The sequence below is a fragment of the Tasmannia lanceolata genome, unplaced genomic scaffold, assembly GCF_043159265.1.
Source record: "Tasmannia lanceolata isolate RefF3 unplaced genomic scaffold, GAP_Taslan_0.1 ptg000005l, whole genome shotgun sequence".
Lineage (NCBI taxonomy): Eukaryota > Viridiplantae > Streptophyta > Magnoliopsida > Canellales > Winteraceae > Tasmannia > Tasmannia lanceolata.
Window position 1 is genome coordinate 19,518,847 of NW_027518682.1, and position 13,739 is coordinate 19,532,585.

The following is a 13,739-nucleotide window of genomic DNA, read 5'->3' on the forward strand; positions in this document are numbered from 1 at the left end:
AAATCCTACAAGCCAATTTCGCGGAAAGCCATTTTGCATCTCACTTTTAAAGGACAGGACCTCGAATGAATTAAATAAATAAGACAAAATCTGCTAAAAAGTGAGCCTGTGTGGCTGTGTAACACTAGATAAAACCCGACCCGAGTAAAACCCGACATTTTTTATCAAATATTTTGTTCGTAAGCTTAAAAACTTGGGTCGGGTCGAACTCGAGCTGGCTTCAGTTTTGGGTAGAAAAAACGGTTCCTTGGGTCGGGTTGGGTTGAACCCTGGGGTCGGCATGGCACCAAAAGAGCAACGAGCGTAGGTAAGGGTGTCAATTTTGGCTCGGGCTCGGAAGCTCGCTCGAAAAAAGCTCGGCTCGAAAAAAGCTCGGCTCGAGCTTGGCTCGAATCCTTAACGAGCAGAGCCGTGTTAGCTCGTTAAGCTTAATGAGCCGAGCCCGAGTTAGGCCAGGCTCGACTCGGCTCGGCTCGTTAAGAATTTAATATATTTAAATATATATATTATATATTAATATATACATTAAAAGGGTTGTCCATGGAGTGAAAGGGGGGGCAAAATATGTCACTTCATTTTTGGAACCCCATTTGTTACTAGGACCACCCCCATAGTGTAAAAAAAGTAGTCAAATTACACTAGTAGGGCTGTCCAGGGAAGATGAGGGGAGTGAACATACTATAACCCGAGCTCGGTAAGGCTCGCGAGCCTGGCCGAGCCCGAGCCCGAGCCGAGCCGAGCCTCACTTGTGAGCTTAACGAGCCGAGCCGAGCGTGGTGTTAAAGGCTTGCAGAGAGAATAAGTGTGGTTTTGTCTTTTGAACTGTACTAGGCCTTACATCGTCCCTTTTTTGGAAGGTAAGCTGGGGTTTGGTTGGGACCCCTAGGCCATAGCAGTTTATTAGGAACTCAATGTAATTGCCTAGTAAAAAAGGGTTATTTTTTTTAAGAAAATGGCAAGGCCAAGCCTATTTTCTTGTAATAGTTGAAGGAAACTCTACACTTTTAAAGTTTTACCGGTCAAGTTTTTCCATAAAACATAAATCATAAGGGAAGTGATATATACGCCCCCTTTTCTTCCCTGGGACAGTGTGCCTAGTGTATATGACTATTCTTTTACACTACAAGTGGCTGTCCTAGAGAAGAAAGGGGGCGAATATATCATTTTCCAATTCACAATAGTAAAGGAATATACCCTTTGTGTAGTATAGCAGACGTTGTTTATATATTTATTGAATGTGAAACCAGCTACGGTGGAGTTAGGTTTGAACCGGTTATTTCTAATGAAAATGATTGGGATGGACCTTACCTTCAACACCAAAAGAAAAATTATGGTGTAGGTTTTCTAATTCTGCAAAGGAATCGAACTTGGGTTCATATCTAAGCAGGGTACTTTTCTACCACTTGACCAGAGATTCTTCCAATCGTAAACTAGCTATAAAACTTTATACTTAAGCATAATAAAGAAATAACGAAAGTAGAACATGATACCTTAGAAAAATATATTCCGGTAACTACCCGGTTGAACCGTTAAAAACTATTCATCTATTAGGGCAAATGAGAGAGAGAGAGAGAGAGAGAGAGAGAGAGAGAGAGAGAGAGAGAGAGAGTGGTCACAGTTGTAATTTCTTTCTAGAGAGAGGTGTAAAGGATGACAAGTCGATGTTTCACGGTTTCGCCTCTAGAACTTTGGATTAGTCGGTGTGGGTACTGACCCTATTTTTCAAATGTAATCAATGGTATTTTTATAGGGCCCATGCAAACGTTGTTAAGAAAAAGCAAGAAAAAGAAGAATAATCAAAATGTTTACTAAGTCTTTGCTCTTTACTCCCTATAAATGGAGAGCCTCAAGGAAGATTAAGCACAAGCATTTATAGACATCGCTTAAAATGTCTTCTACTCTCTTGATATCAGCAACCTTAGCTTTAGCCCTCTTGTTTGTGGGATCGGACGCTCAATTGAGTGCCACGTTTTACAATTCCACTTGTCCAAACGTTACGAGCATAGTAAGCAATGTCATCCAACAGGCTCAACAATCAGACGTTCGAATCACGGCTAGTCTCCTTAGACTTCATTTCCATGACTGCTTTGTTAATGTAAGCTCCACCTCTTTTATTTTCTTCAATGCTTCTTCTTTTACAGATGACAGAGAACATATCGTGTTTTAAGTCTAATTAAGCTCCTTTGCACCGGTGCTCCGTTCAAGCAGAATCAGCCGTTCACTTTAACTGAAGGGCTGAGATTAATTACAAAAAGTAATTATGACCTGAGATTTTATATTGTGGCTGAGCCTGAAGTCCAGTACTTATTTAAATTTATAGTGGGGCCCACTTCGGACGAAGACCCGAACCGTTCATTTGTTGGGCCACAACGTAAATAGGCTATACCCCACAGATCATCTACATAGGATGATCCTAACAATTTTATCTATATGGATTTCTGTAATGTGCAGTCCATGTCCAGATCGAGATGATTTGTTGGGTATAACCTATTAAAGTCGTGTCCCAACAAATGAACGGTTTGGATCTTCCTTTGAATTGGGCTCCATTGTAAATTTCGAAAAATACCGGCCTTGACACTCCACCAGGACCACCACCATATAAAATCTCCAACCTTGAATAGCCCTTCACTTTGGATTTTAGAAGATTTTCTAGGATGTGTGCACATGAAGTCCATTATAATGTGCATCTTTTTCAACATACTCGATCAAAAGTCTAGAATAATCATCAGATGAAGGTGGGACCAGGGACAACAGGTCGTACTCAAAATGGGCAAAAAGGCAGGTACCGACCAAGTGAACGGTTCAGATCAATCAAAAGTAAATCACTATAACGGGCATGGCTCTTAGTATTACAATGAGGTCGTGCCCTACTGATCATGAACCATTCCTCTGATACTCTCACAACTTCTCTACCCACTACATATTTTAAGACCATCTAAACCATTTGAAAAATAGCTTATAAATTGAAAGTCAAATGCCGATATACACATAGCGGGACCATTGAAGGGGTGATTATTTTATATTTAGCGATTTAAATTAATCCTAACGATGTCGTAGGCGCTTTGCTTTGGGAGAAAAATAAGTAAAATAAAATACATGTAGCTTGAGAAATGGTCTCCATGCAAAGAGGACCTATTTACCTTTCAAGAGGTGGCCATCCACATCAAGGGCTGAGATTAATTACAAAAAGTAAATGGGAAGGGCAGAGATTAAAATAAAATACTTGCCACTTCTCGTACTTGAGACAGCCCTACTAGTGCATTGATTTATGACTGCCCTTTTACACTAGAGGGGCTGTCCCAAGCAAGAAAGGGGGCAAATATATCATTTCCCCAAGTCAGTATCCTCAACGACGGGCGCGAAATTAGTTATCTTTTGCCCAATTAGCCGGCGAAGTCGCCACAGGTTCTAGATCAATTCATTTTTTTTAATTCAGTAATGATGCGGTAACCGAGTTGGGGACCGATAGTGGAACCCAACAAATAGCCTCTTCACAGGTTTGCAATCTTGTTCCTCTTTCTTTAGCTTTTTTTCCTTTAAAATGCAAAAACTACACCTGCCATGTGGCATGTGGAGATTCGTTCAGTTCTACTCTCTGTCTCCGTAGCGCCACACTTTTTAATATCATCACGTAATTAGGGTTGCAACTTGACCCGACCCGCATTGGCCCATCCTGAAAATAACATGGGTCGGGTTTAGAAATCATGGGTCTTGGGTAGGGTCGGGTTTTAAATTGGAAAACCCGACTCAATCTTGAGTTGGGCTGGATTTAAAGAAAAAAAAAACCCGAAACCTGAAACCTGACCCGATTCATATGGGTGCACTGTCACTTTCTTAAATATCTCTTGAATAACATAGAAAATCATTTTCCAATATATTGATACAATTATTTTGATTTAGGTGATCTTGTCTGTTATGTGAAAATATAGTGTCCTTTTTAAAGTAATACACTTGGTGACATAAATTTAGAAACTTTTAGTGTGAAGATTTTTTTTTCCCTACAATCTTTAAAATTAGTCACTATCCCCGACCCGACCCGACCCGAGAAACTATCTTGCGTAGGGTTGGGTTTAGGAATCTCAGGTTTTCCTGTAAAAAATTAGACCCGAGCCGAGCCGAGATAATTCTCACGTAGGGTGGGTTTTGGAAAACTCAACCCGCCGGACCCGATTTGCACCCCTAACGTAAATATATGAACATGTTAGGCTTGTTTTAGTAATTTTCGAGCCGCAGTTATTTAACCTAATGCATACTATTTGATCGATCAACCATGTTGAACTAAAGAAACATAAATTATTGTGCTTGTGTTAGGGTTGTGATGGGTCAATTTTGCTGGTCAATAGCAGCACTATAGTTACCGAGCAGGATGCCCTCCCCAATGTTGGTTCAGTTAGGGGTTTTGGTGTCGTCGACAATATTAAAACTGCGGTGGAGAACTCTTGCCCTGGTGTGGTTTCCTGCGCAGACATTCTTGCCATTGCTGCTGAAGTGTCTGTGTCTCTAGTGAGTATCCATAAATTTCTTTTATTTTTTTTCAAATTTTATACAATGACCATCAGCAAATTGTCATCATTATCATCAGAAAATCATATTCTTATTCTTCTTAGTCGCATGGAACTTCATTTCAAGTGCCTAAGTACATATTTGGCACCATAAAAAATAATTCTTCAAGTTTTTTTTCCCTGTGTAAGATTGTTTTTCCAAGGTTTTGTAATGCCTCCTTTAGGTAAAATTTATTTCAGTTAAAAATTTTCCACATAAAAAAAAAGAGCTTTAGAATGATTACAGATGAAAAGAAAAAAAATTGGAAAAGAAAAACTTTTCCAATGTTTCTTACTTTTCCATTGTCTGATTAGAAATGAAAAAAGTAACTTGAACCACACCAGTTAAACTTTTATATAGCAGGAGCTTCAATTCATAGTTACATCCTTCAAAATAAGCCATAACTATATCATTTTATTTCAAATAATGGATACAAAAAAATCCCTAGAAAAGAATTTTCCATGAGAAATATTTCTCAATCAATCCAAACAGAGCCTAAAAAGTAAAAACTAGGAAAAATCATCTATCAAGGGAAAAAATTTCAGGGTTGCAAAGTTGAAAGGTCCCGAATATTCCATAATATTCTTGATATCTCTTGATCTAGTGCACATACCACACATTTTTTTAACCCGGAATTTATTAAGGAACCCGGGGCGACACCTTAAATTTTATTAATTGAAATAAAAGGTACACAGCTAACTCATGCAGGAGAGAACAGCCACTCGGCTCACTTCTTAGCAGATTTGGTCTTATTCATTTAACTCGTCTGAGGTGAAGGTGGCTGTTCTCTCTGCATAATTGTGCCGAGAAAAAGCTTTTGGAGAAATTGCCTAGCTACATATCTATCTATTACAATAAGCTGGGATGAAAAGAAGAGAGTTACACATCATATTTTTTTACTTTTTTGAACAAATGCACCCATTCAACTCATATAATTTCAATCCTACCCCCTCCTTTATGCTTTTAACAAAGGCACCCATTAAATCATATAATTTCAATACTACCTCCTCCTTTATGCTTTTAACAAAGGCACCCATTAAAGCCATACAATTTCAATCTTAACCCCCTCCTTTATGGTTTTTTAATAAAAAATCTATAGGGTGATCTTAACCATCCGATTTAAGAGGAATTATGAAAATATTTATAGATTGGAGGGCTAGGATCGGCCTATGGAAATGATTTTTGGGGTACAACCTATTTATTTTGTGTTCCATCACATGGACGGTTTGGATCAACCTATGACGTGGTCACGTGGTCCGTATAGTTTTTTGTCGGCCCGTGCATCGCACGGGTTTTTTACTAGTATCTATATAGTAGAAGAGAAAATAAGGGAATTTTTGTAGAATTACATATCACTCTTTTTGACTTTTTTTAACAAAGGCACCCATTCAACACACATATTTTCAATCATACCCCCTCCTTCATGCTTTTTAACAAAGGCACCCATTAAAGCCAAATAATTTCAATCCTACCCCCCTCTTTATGCTTTTTTAATAAAAAATCTATAGGGTGATCTTAACCATCCGATTTAAGAGGAACAACATATTATGGAAACCTCTATAGATTGGAGGGCTAGGATGAGCCTATGAAAATGAGTTTTGGGGCACAACCTATTTATGTGGTGTTTCATTACATGGACGGTTTAGATCAACCTATGATGTGGTACGTACAGTTCTTTTACAGATTTTTTACTAGTATATACTATATATTAGAAGAGAAAATAAGAGATTTTTTTGAATTTTTTGAAAATTCTATGAGAATTACACATCACTTTTTTTTACTTTTTTTAACAAATGCACCCATTCAACTCACATATTTTTCAATCCTATCCCCTCCTTTATGCTTTTTAACAAAGACACCCATTAAAGCTACATGATTTCAATCTTACCTCCCTCCTTTATGATTTTTTAATAAAAAATATATAGGGTGATCTTAACCATCCGATTTAAGAGGAATTATGGAAACTTCTATAGATTGGAGGGCTAGGATCAGCCTATGGAAATTATTTTTGGGGCACAACCTATTTATGTTGTGTTCCATCACATGGACGGTTTGGATCAACCTATGACGTGGTCCGTACAGTTTTTTTTTGTTACTAGTGTAATAATATAGGCAAAGGATAAATTAATTTCATTTTGAATTTCAAACCATGCCCGGTTGTTAAACAAGACCAACATGTTTTAATACTTTCTATAGAGTCAAGAGATTTACCTACCAAAAAAAATAAAAACATAGTCAAGAGATTTCGTTTACTTTTGAAAGCAATCTAGCCTGCCCTTGAATTTGGTTACACAGTTCGGCAGATTCCTTTGGAGCTATATGCTCCCAGTCCCAGGGTCTATATATTCCTTGGAAAATGGAGGCACAATCATTTTATTTGCCAGTCGGTATGACAACATTGACAAGACCCCACACATCACTAACTTCTGGTCGCGATCAGAATATGGTATTGAGAGCATACACCATTATTATGTGTATGAATTTTACATAATAGTGAAATTAAAACGATGCATTTTATTCTTCACAGTCAGGAGGGCCCACCTGGAATGTGCTACTGGGAAGAAGGGATAGCACGATTGCAAACCTAAGCGGAGCCAACAGTGACATTCCAGCTCCCTTCGAGAGCCTGAGCATAATTACAACTAAGTTCTCTGTTAAGGGCCTTGACACCAACGATCTGGTCACATTATCTGGTAAGTATTAGGATGGTAAATGACTATTTTCAGCACTTGACAAACAAAATCAGGGTGACAATGCTATAAAAGGGATGGGTAGTATCATTTCTCAAACCAGAACAAAAATTGGTGTTGTACTTGGATTGCCAAAATCAGGCGTTGGAATGGGCATCTTATTCCGATTCTGGCATTTGGTTAAAATAAAAGAACATAATCAAGGGGCGGAAATGACACTAGGGAAGAAATAAAGGGGAAAAGTACCAAAATCGGTTTCTGCCCCAAGAGGTAGTATTCTGATTCTGTCTGGGTCAGAATGAAATTTGTGTTAGAATTTCTACGAATTAATTTTTTTGTTCCAATCTATTGACAGGGAAATTGTAATAGGAATCAAAATAGGACGCCGATGCTGATTCTTGACCGTGGCAATACAAATACAGCTTAGGCCCGTTTCGTTTGGGATTATGCCAACCGATTTTGAGTCCAAAACCAATTATTTGACTAAAAAATAAACAGAATTGAGTCCAGTAATAGGTTTTGGACTGACAATCGGTTGCCATAATCTAAAATGAACAGCGCCTTAGGAGTTTGTTTTTATAAAAGATGCCAAATTCATTAAAAATAAAAGATTACAAGTGCACTTCAGGCGGTAAAGATTGTCCTATATAAAATGAGGTGCTAGATTCTTCTAATTAGGCTACTTGATCAGCCAAATCATTAGCGCTTCAAGGAATAAGAAAAAGGAAAAAAAAAACCACACAGAAACTTAATTATCTTTAATCTCATTCATGAGATTGGCTTGTCTCTAGGCCTTTCACAAGCTTTCAATAGTTCCATTTTACCTTCAAGATAGTATTAGCGAATTACTTTACACTTCCAAACTACCCTACATATGCGTAATGAAAATGAACAATCATTGGTGAGGGGAATAGTATGGACCACGGCTTATGTAGAATCAGTGATGCATCTACGCTTTCCATGAAATCTAACCACGTGTGTGTGTGTGTCTTTTTCAGGTGGTCACACATTTGGGCGTTCTCGATGTCTCAATTTCATCAGTCGTCTATACAATTTCAGTGGGACCGGGAGCCCAGACCCAACACTAAACACCACTTATTTGGCGACCCTTCAACAAATATGCCCCCAGAATGGATCCCCCAATACCTTGACCAATTTGGATCCAATAACCCCCAACACCTTCGATAATAACTACTACGCAAACCTTCAGAACAACCAGGGGCTTTTCCAATCGGATCAAGAACTGTTTTCCACAACCGGGGCTTCAACAATCTCCATTGTTAATAGCTTCAGTAGCAGCCAAAATACCTTCTTTCAGAATTTCGCTTCATCCATGATAAAAATGGGGAACATCAGCCCTCTAACGGGCACCAATGGACAGGTTCGTTCCGATTGCAAGCTGGTTAATGGAGGTTAACTTTTCACAACTCTGAAGTTAAGTGTGCTTAAGAGAGAATAGTATTAGGATGGGTGTGTTCTTGGGAAGTCTTGTGTTGCATCAATCAGTTTCTTTCCTACCAAATAAAAGATTGAACAATGTTTCAATCAGCCAAAAGCAAAGTTGTGAGAATCCAAAGGTGTTCTCCTATAAAGAGATGCCTAAATGCTTAGTTTTATGTATGTTTTCATGATAGTAGAGGCTAGAATGGAAGTGAGCGCTGATGTATTTGTGAACGAGGAAATAAGATTATAAGAAACAAAAAAATATCTTGAAATAATTTGATTCCGTAATATCATACTAAGCCTTTGTTTGGATTGCAAGAAATACTTTTATTATGGAAATTATCTTCATAGGAAAATTTTTTCTTTCCACGATTTAGAGGAAAATGATAGGAAACTGATATAATTGTAGTTCACCCAGAGGGATATCATCGTAAACTTTGCGTGACTCTAAATAAAAATCTAATAGGGCTGATTCAAATTATCTTCTTTTTGTGTGTAAAATATCTTTCCTTAAAAATTTAGAAATATCTTTCCTTTCCAAGCTTTTCCAAAAAATTCCTGCAAGCCAAATTTCGAGGAAAGCCATTTTCCATATCACTTTTGAAGGACGGAACAACGACCTCGAATGAAATTAATAAGACAGAATCTGCTAAAAATTGAGCCTGTGTGGATGTGTAACACTTGATACTTCCTCAAATAACACTTAACTATTTTATGAAATTAAAATTTAAAATTAAAGTCCAGTTTGTTTTGGATTTTGAAAATCAATTGTGTTCAAAACCGATCCTTGGACTCAAATTAGGCCCGGTTCGTTTCATAGTGTGGCAACCCATTGTGGGCCCCAAACCAATTATTGGACTAAAATTTTCATTTAATCATGTGTCGAATAATCAGTTTGGGACCCACAATCGGTTGACAAAATCTAAAACAAACAAGGCCTTAACATCAGGCCCCGTTTGTTTAAGATTATGACAACCAATAGTGACTGCCAAACTGATTATTGAACCCAAATTTACGTTTAAATTTGAGCCCAATAATCAGTTTGGCACTCACCATCGGTTGTCATAATCTTAAATGAACAGGGCCTCAATTTTGAGTCAAATAATCAGTTGTGTACTCACAATCGCTTATCAAAGTCCAAAACAAGCGGGACCTAAGTAGTTTTTGAAACGAAATAGGATGCAGGGGTACTAATCACTTGGCAAATCAATTAAAAGTGAAAGGAACAAACATTTTAATCCAGCCACGTTCAGAGAACTCTAGGGGACTTGAGGAGCAATGTCTCAGTCATACCCGACTTTTGGCTTCCGCTAGAAAAACCGGAGTAAATAAGGGGTTCTATGATTTAGCCCGGACCCCAAAATCCTATTTTCTTGTTAGTACACTCAACCGAGAATCCTTCTCAAACGTGTAGAGCTTTAAAAAAGGGGGTAAGTATAAAAAAATATTAAAAAATAAAGGCATTTTTTTTTTTTTTTTTTCAAAAAATTAAGGAGGGCAATTGTCCCCGTTGCCTCTCATGTGGCATCGCCCTTGAGGGGAAGGTGGCTAGTCACGTTCGACTTCAGAGAGCTCTAGGGGGCTCTTGAGGAGCAATGTCTTAGACCTGACTTTTGTGGCATCCACTCCGATAACCCAAGTTAGTCATGAGGTCTATAATTTAGCACAGACCCCAAAATCATATTCTCTTGTTAGAACACCCAACCAAGAATCCTTCTCAAACGTGTAGAACTTTATAGTTTTAAGCGGGAAACTACTTGCCCTCATAAAAAATAAATGAAATAACCTTGTCTCATGGAATACTGAGGAAAAATATGAGGAAAAAAAAAAAATAGAAATAGGGTGTTAATTCCAATTCTTGATTCCGGCAATCGAAATGCAGCCAAATTATCTCTGGCTTTAGGCCTTGCAATTTGGATGCCGTGAGTTTTATTTTAGCTGCTCATCATCAGAGACATCATATACAATGATAATAAAAAACAGAGGATGATAAACTCAGGGGCACCCTTTTGCCTGCACATGGCCAAAGTGCATTTATGGCCATTTATAAACGCACTTTGGCTATGTGCAGCTATTGGGGCACCCTTTCACCCCTTTTTTGCAAGGTCGCCCTTCAATTTAGCATACCTCTAAAAGACTAGGTCTTTCTATCTATACAAGTTTATTTTACCTAAAACGAAAGTGCAGTCTGATAAATGTTTATTTATATGATGCCTGACTGTGAAAAACACAAGAGCAAAGTGTCAAAATCCTGCCCCTTGATTTTTTTGTCTAAGTTAGAAGTCAAAAAATATGTCAAACACCCTGCCCCTTGATTTTCGATCTAAGTGGGAAGTTAAAAAAGGTGTCCCACTTAGATCGAAAATCAAGGGATAGGGTTTTGACACCCTGCCGTTGTGATTTTCACGGTCGGACATCATATAAAAACTCTATTTATAGAGGTCAAGAACACCGGAAATTTTTTTAAACAAAAATTTAGCCGACGGTTTCAAACATCGAGTGAGGTTTAAGATAAAGGTTTCGAGGCAATGCAACATACGGGCAAAATTGGCAAAATTGGTTTTAAAAAAAAAAGTTTTCAAAACCACCGGCTGAGTTCCTGATGGATATAATCTTCCGGTGGTAGAGTCTATGTGGTTGGGGGAGAGTGATTCACTGACATTACACCGGGAAATAAATCGCCCATGGTTATTCATACATTGGTCAGTGGGTGATGTAGTGATATTAATTATAAAAAGGAAATTTGCAAGGTAATTTTTCGAAAAGCTATTTTGCGGCTGACTTTTGCCATAGAGAACAGCCAACTCAGATGAATTAAATGAATAAGACAAAATCTGCAGAAAAGTGAGCCTGTGTGGCTGTTCTAATGCACAAGTTACCCACGAAATGGCTTTCCGTGAAATTGCCTAGCAAATCCCTAAAAAAAACTTAGCAATTAAATATAGTAACTTGGTAAGTAAGTAAGTAATTTATAACTTAACGAATAATTATCCGTGAGAGAGGGGGGGGGGGGGGGGGGTATCATTTCCCTTTATAAAATTTGGAGAGCTCGTTGGCCCCACCGACAGTTGGAGCACATCTATAAGGGCCGTTAATAATACCGTGGACCACGAGTACTACTCATAACTCATAAGAGCGATGGAGAAAGCACATTAGAGAATATATAGTGACAAACCCATATCAGGTCTGGGCCTTTCGACCTATTTAGGGAAATGGAGGGTTAATTTAACAGGACAGAGCTTTGAGACTTTGATGGAGAAAAGAATATGGAGAAAGGATAGGCCTGAGAAAGCACATGGAAGACTTGTGAAACTGGCTGTCATGGAGTGATCTTAGCTTCTTAACCATCCGATCACGGCTCGAAAACTATAAGGGTCAACGTTCAAAGGTAAAAAGTTTGCTTTATGATTGATTCGCTACCAGAGAGAGAGAGAGAGAGAGACTATGAGTTTATGCATCCATCTAGTATGGGGCCTACCCGACTATTGATGGGTCATTTGACAAAGTGGTTTAAAATCATTAAATCACTGCCATCCTCGTATATGGTTGACTAAGTCATTGATTAGCAGTTTGTTAAGGTTGATTGTTAAGCACTAACCAAGATAACTTCGTGTTTTAGTTGTAAGCTTTACGATAAAAAGAGCAAGCGCCATTACCAATGATATATAAAAGAGTGCATGTATCCAATTCAACTTGATTATTATAGTCCTCATAAAGTTCAACTCAAATTAGCATTTAACAATAATCAATTACATAAATTAACTGATATTTTTTTCTCCAGACAAGGTGATAGCATATGTATTTTTATGTTTGTTATAGTATTGTAATATCGCTCTTATCTAAGGGCATTATTGTCTTGTAATAATTATCTAGTTAATATAAATAGCAGCCACATCTATCATTGATGTGCTGTTTGCAGAATTACTCAAAATATCTAATTGTCTTCATGGTATCAAAGCCGAGAACGATCTTTCCCAATGATTCTCTTCTAAATTTTCGTTAAACAATATTCGTCCTACCGATTCTCTTTCCCCTTTATTTATGTTATTCAACGGATTATCTTAGAATCCATCTATTATGGCCTCTGGACTTCCACCTATTTCTTCGAATCCAACTCCAATAACCGAACCTAGTATTGCTTCCTCTGAAAATATTACTTCATCTTCTTCACTTTCTCAACCTCATCCAGTTTTTGAGATAGGAAATATTAAATCACTTGTTTCTATCAATCTTGACCATGAAAATTTCATACTGTGGCAAACTTTATTCGTTCCCATTCTCAATAGTCATGATGTTTTACATCATGTTGATGGAACTTCTCTTCCCCCACCTTCTACAATTCTTTCCGTTCTGGTATCCCAATCATAAATCCTGATTTCACTCAATGGAAAAAAATTAATGATCGCGTTGTGTCTTGGCTAAACGCTACTCTATCCATTGATGTTCTCAAACAAATACTTAAACCTTATCATTCTCTCACTGCTCGTGAAACTTGGACTGCGATTGAAAAATTATTCCACGATCAAGCAAACGCCCGATACCTACAATTGAAAGTCGCATTTAGTGAAATTAAAAAGGCAAACAAAACTATGGCTTTATTTCTTCAAGAAATAAAAACTATATCTGATTCTCTTTCTGCCATTGGTCATCCATTAGATGATGATGACTTAGTAATGCAAACTCTTCGCGGACTTCCCCTTGAATATGATAGCTTTGTTTCTGCCACTACTTCTAGACCCCCCCTTCTTACATTCGATCAAATTCGTCCCATTCTTCTTGCTCAGGAAACTCGTATTGTACAACATAATCCTTCCCCACCCCCTGTTGACAAAGTTTTCTTTGCAAATCGTGGTAGAGGCTATAGAAGTGACCGTGGTGTTAGTCGTGGTCGAGGGGGTCGTACAAATCAATCTCAATTTCCTCCTTTATATGGTTGAGGCCGAGCAAATCCTAATTATTACAAATATAATCGTGATTATTATCATTCCCGTAATTTCAATTCTCTACCACCACAAAGAAATACTGATGGAATTCTTGGCCGACCCCCTCCAACACTTCCCAAAC

General features: G+C 37.9%; 1 protein-coding gene across 1 annotated transcript; it reads left to right on the plus strand.

The window, feature by feature from the left end:
* The first annotated feature begins 1,850 nt into the window (after positions 1-1,850).
* LOC143876801 (peroxidase A2-like) lies at positions 1,851-8,739 on the plus strand. The gene is made up of 4 exons (XM_077378498.1): positions 1,851-2,095; positions 4,312-4,503; positions 7,070-7,235; positions 8,231-8,739. The coding sequence occupies exons 1-4, from the start codon at positions 1,889-1,891 to the stop codon at positions 8,647-8,649; spliced, it is 984 nt and encodes a 327-aa protein (XP_077234613.1). The 5' UTR covers positions 1,851-1,888; the 3' UTR covers positions 8,650-8,739.
* The last annotated feature ends 5,000 nt before the right edge of the window (positions 8,740-13,739 follow it).

Bases quoted from the DNA above. Each gene is read 5' to 3' on its own strand.
- LOC143876801 (XM_077378498.1), top strand. From the start codon at position 1,889: ATGTCTTCTACTCTCTTGATATCAGCAACCTTAGCTTTAGCCCTCTTG. The intron at 4,504-7,069 runs GTGAGTATCCAT...TATTCTTCACAG, and splicing joins CTGAAGTGTCTGTGTCTCTA to TCAGGAGGGCCCACCTGGAA. The intron at 7,236-8,230 runs GTAAGTATTAGG...TGTCTTTTTCAG, and splicing joins CGATCTGGTCACATTATCTG to GTGGTCACACATTTGGGCGT.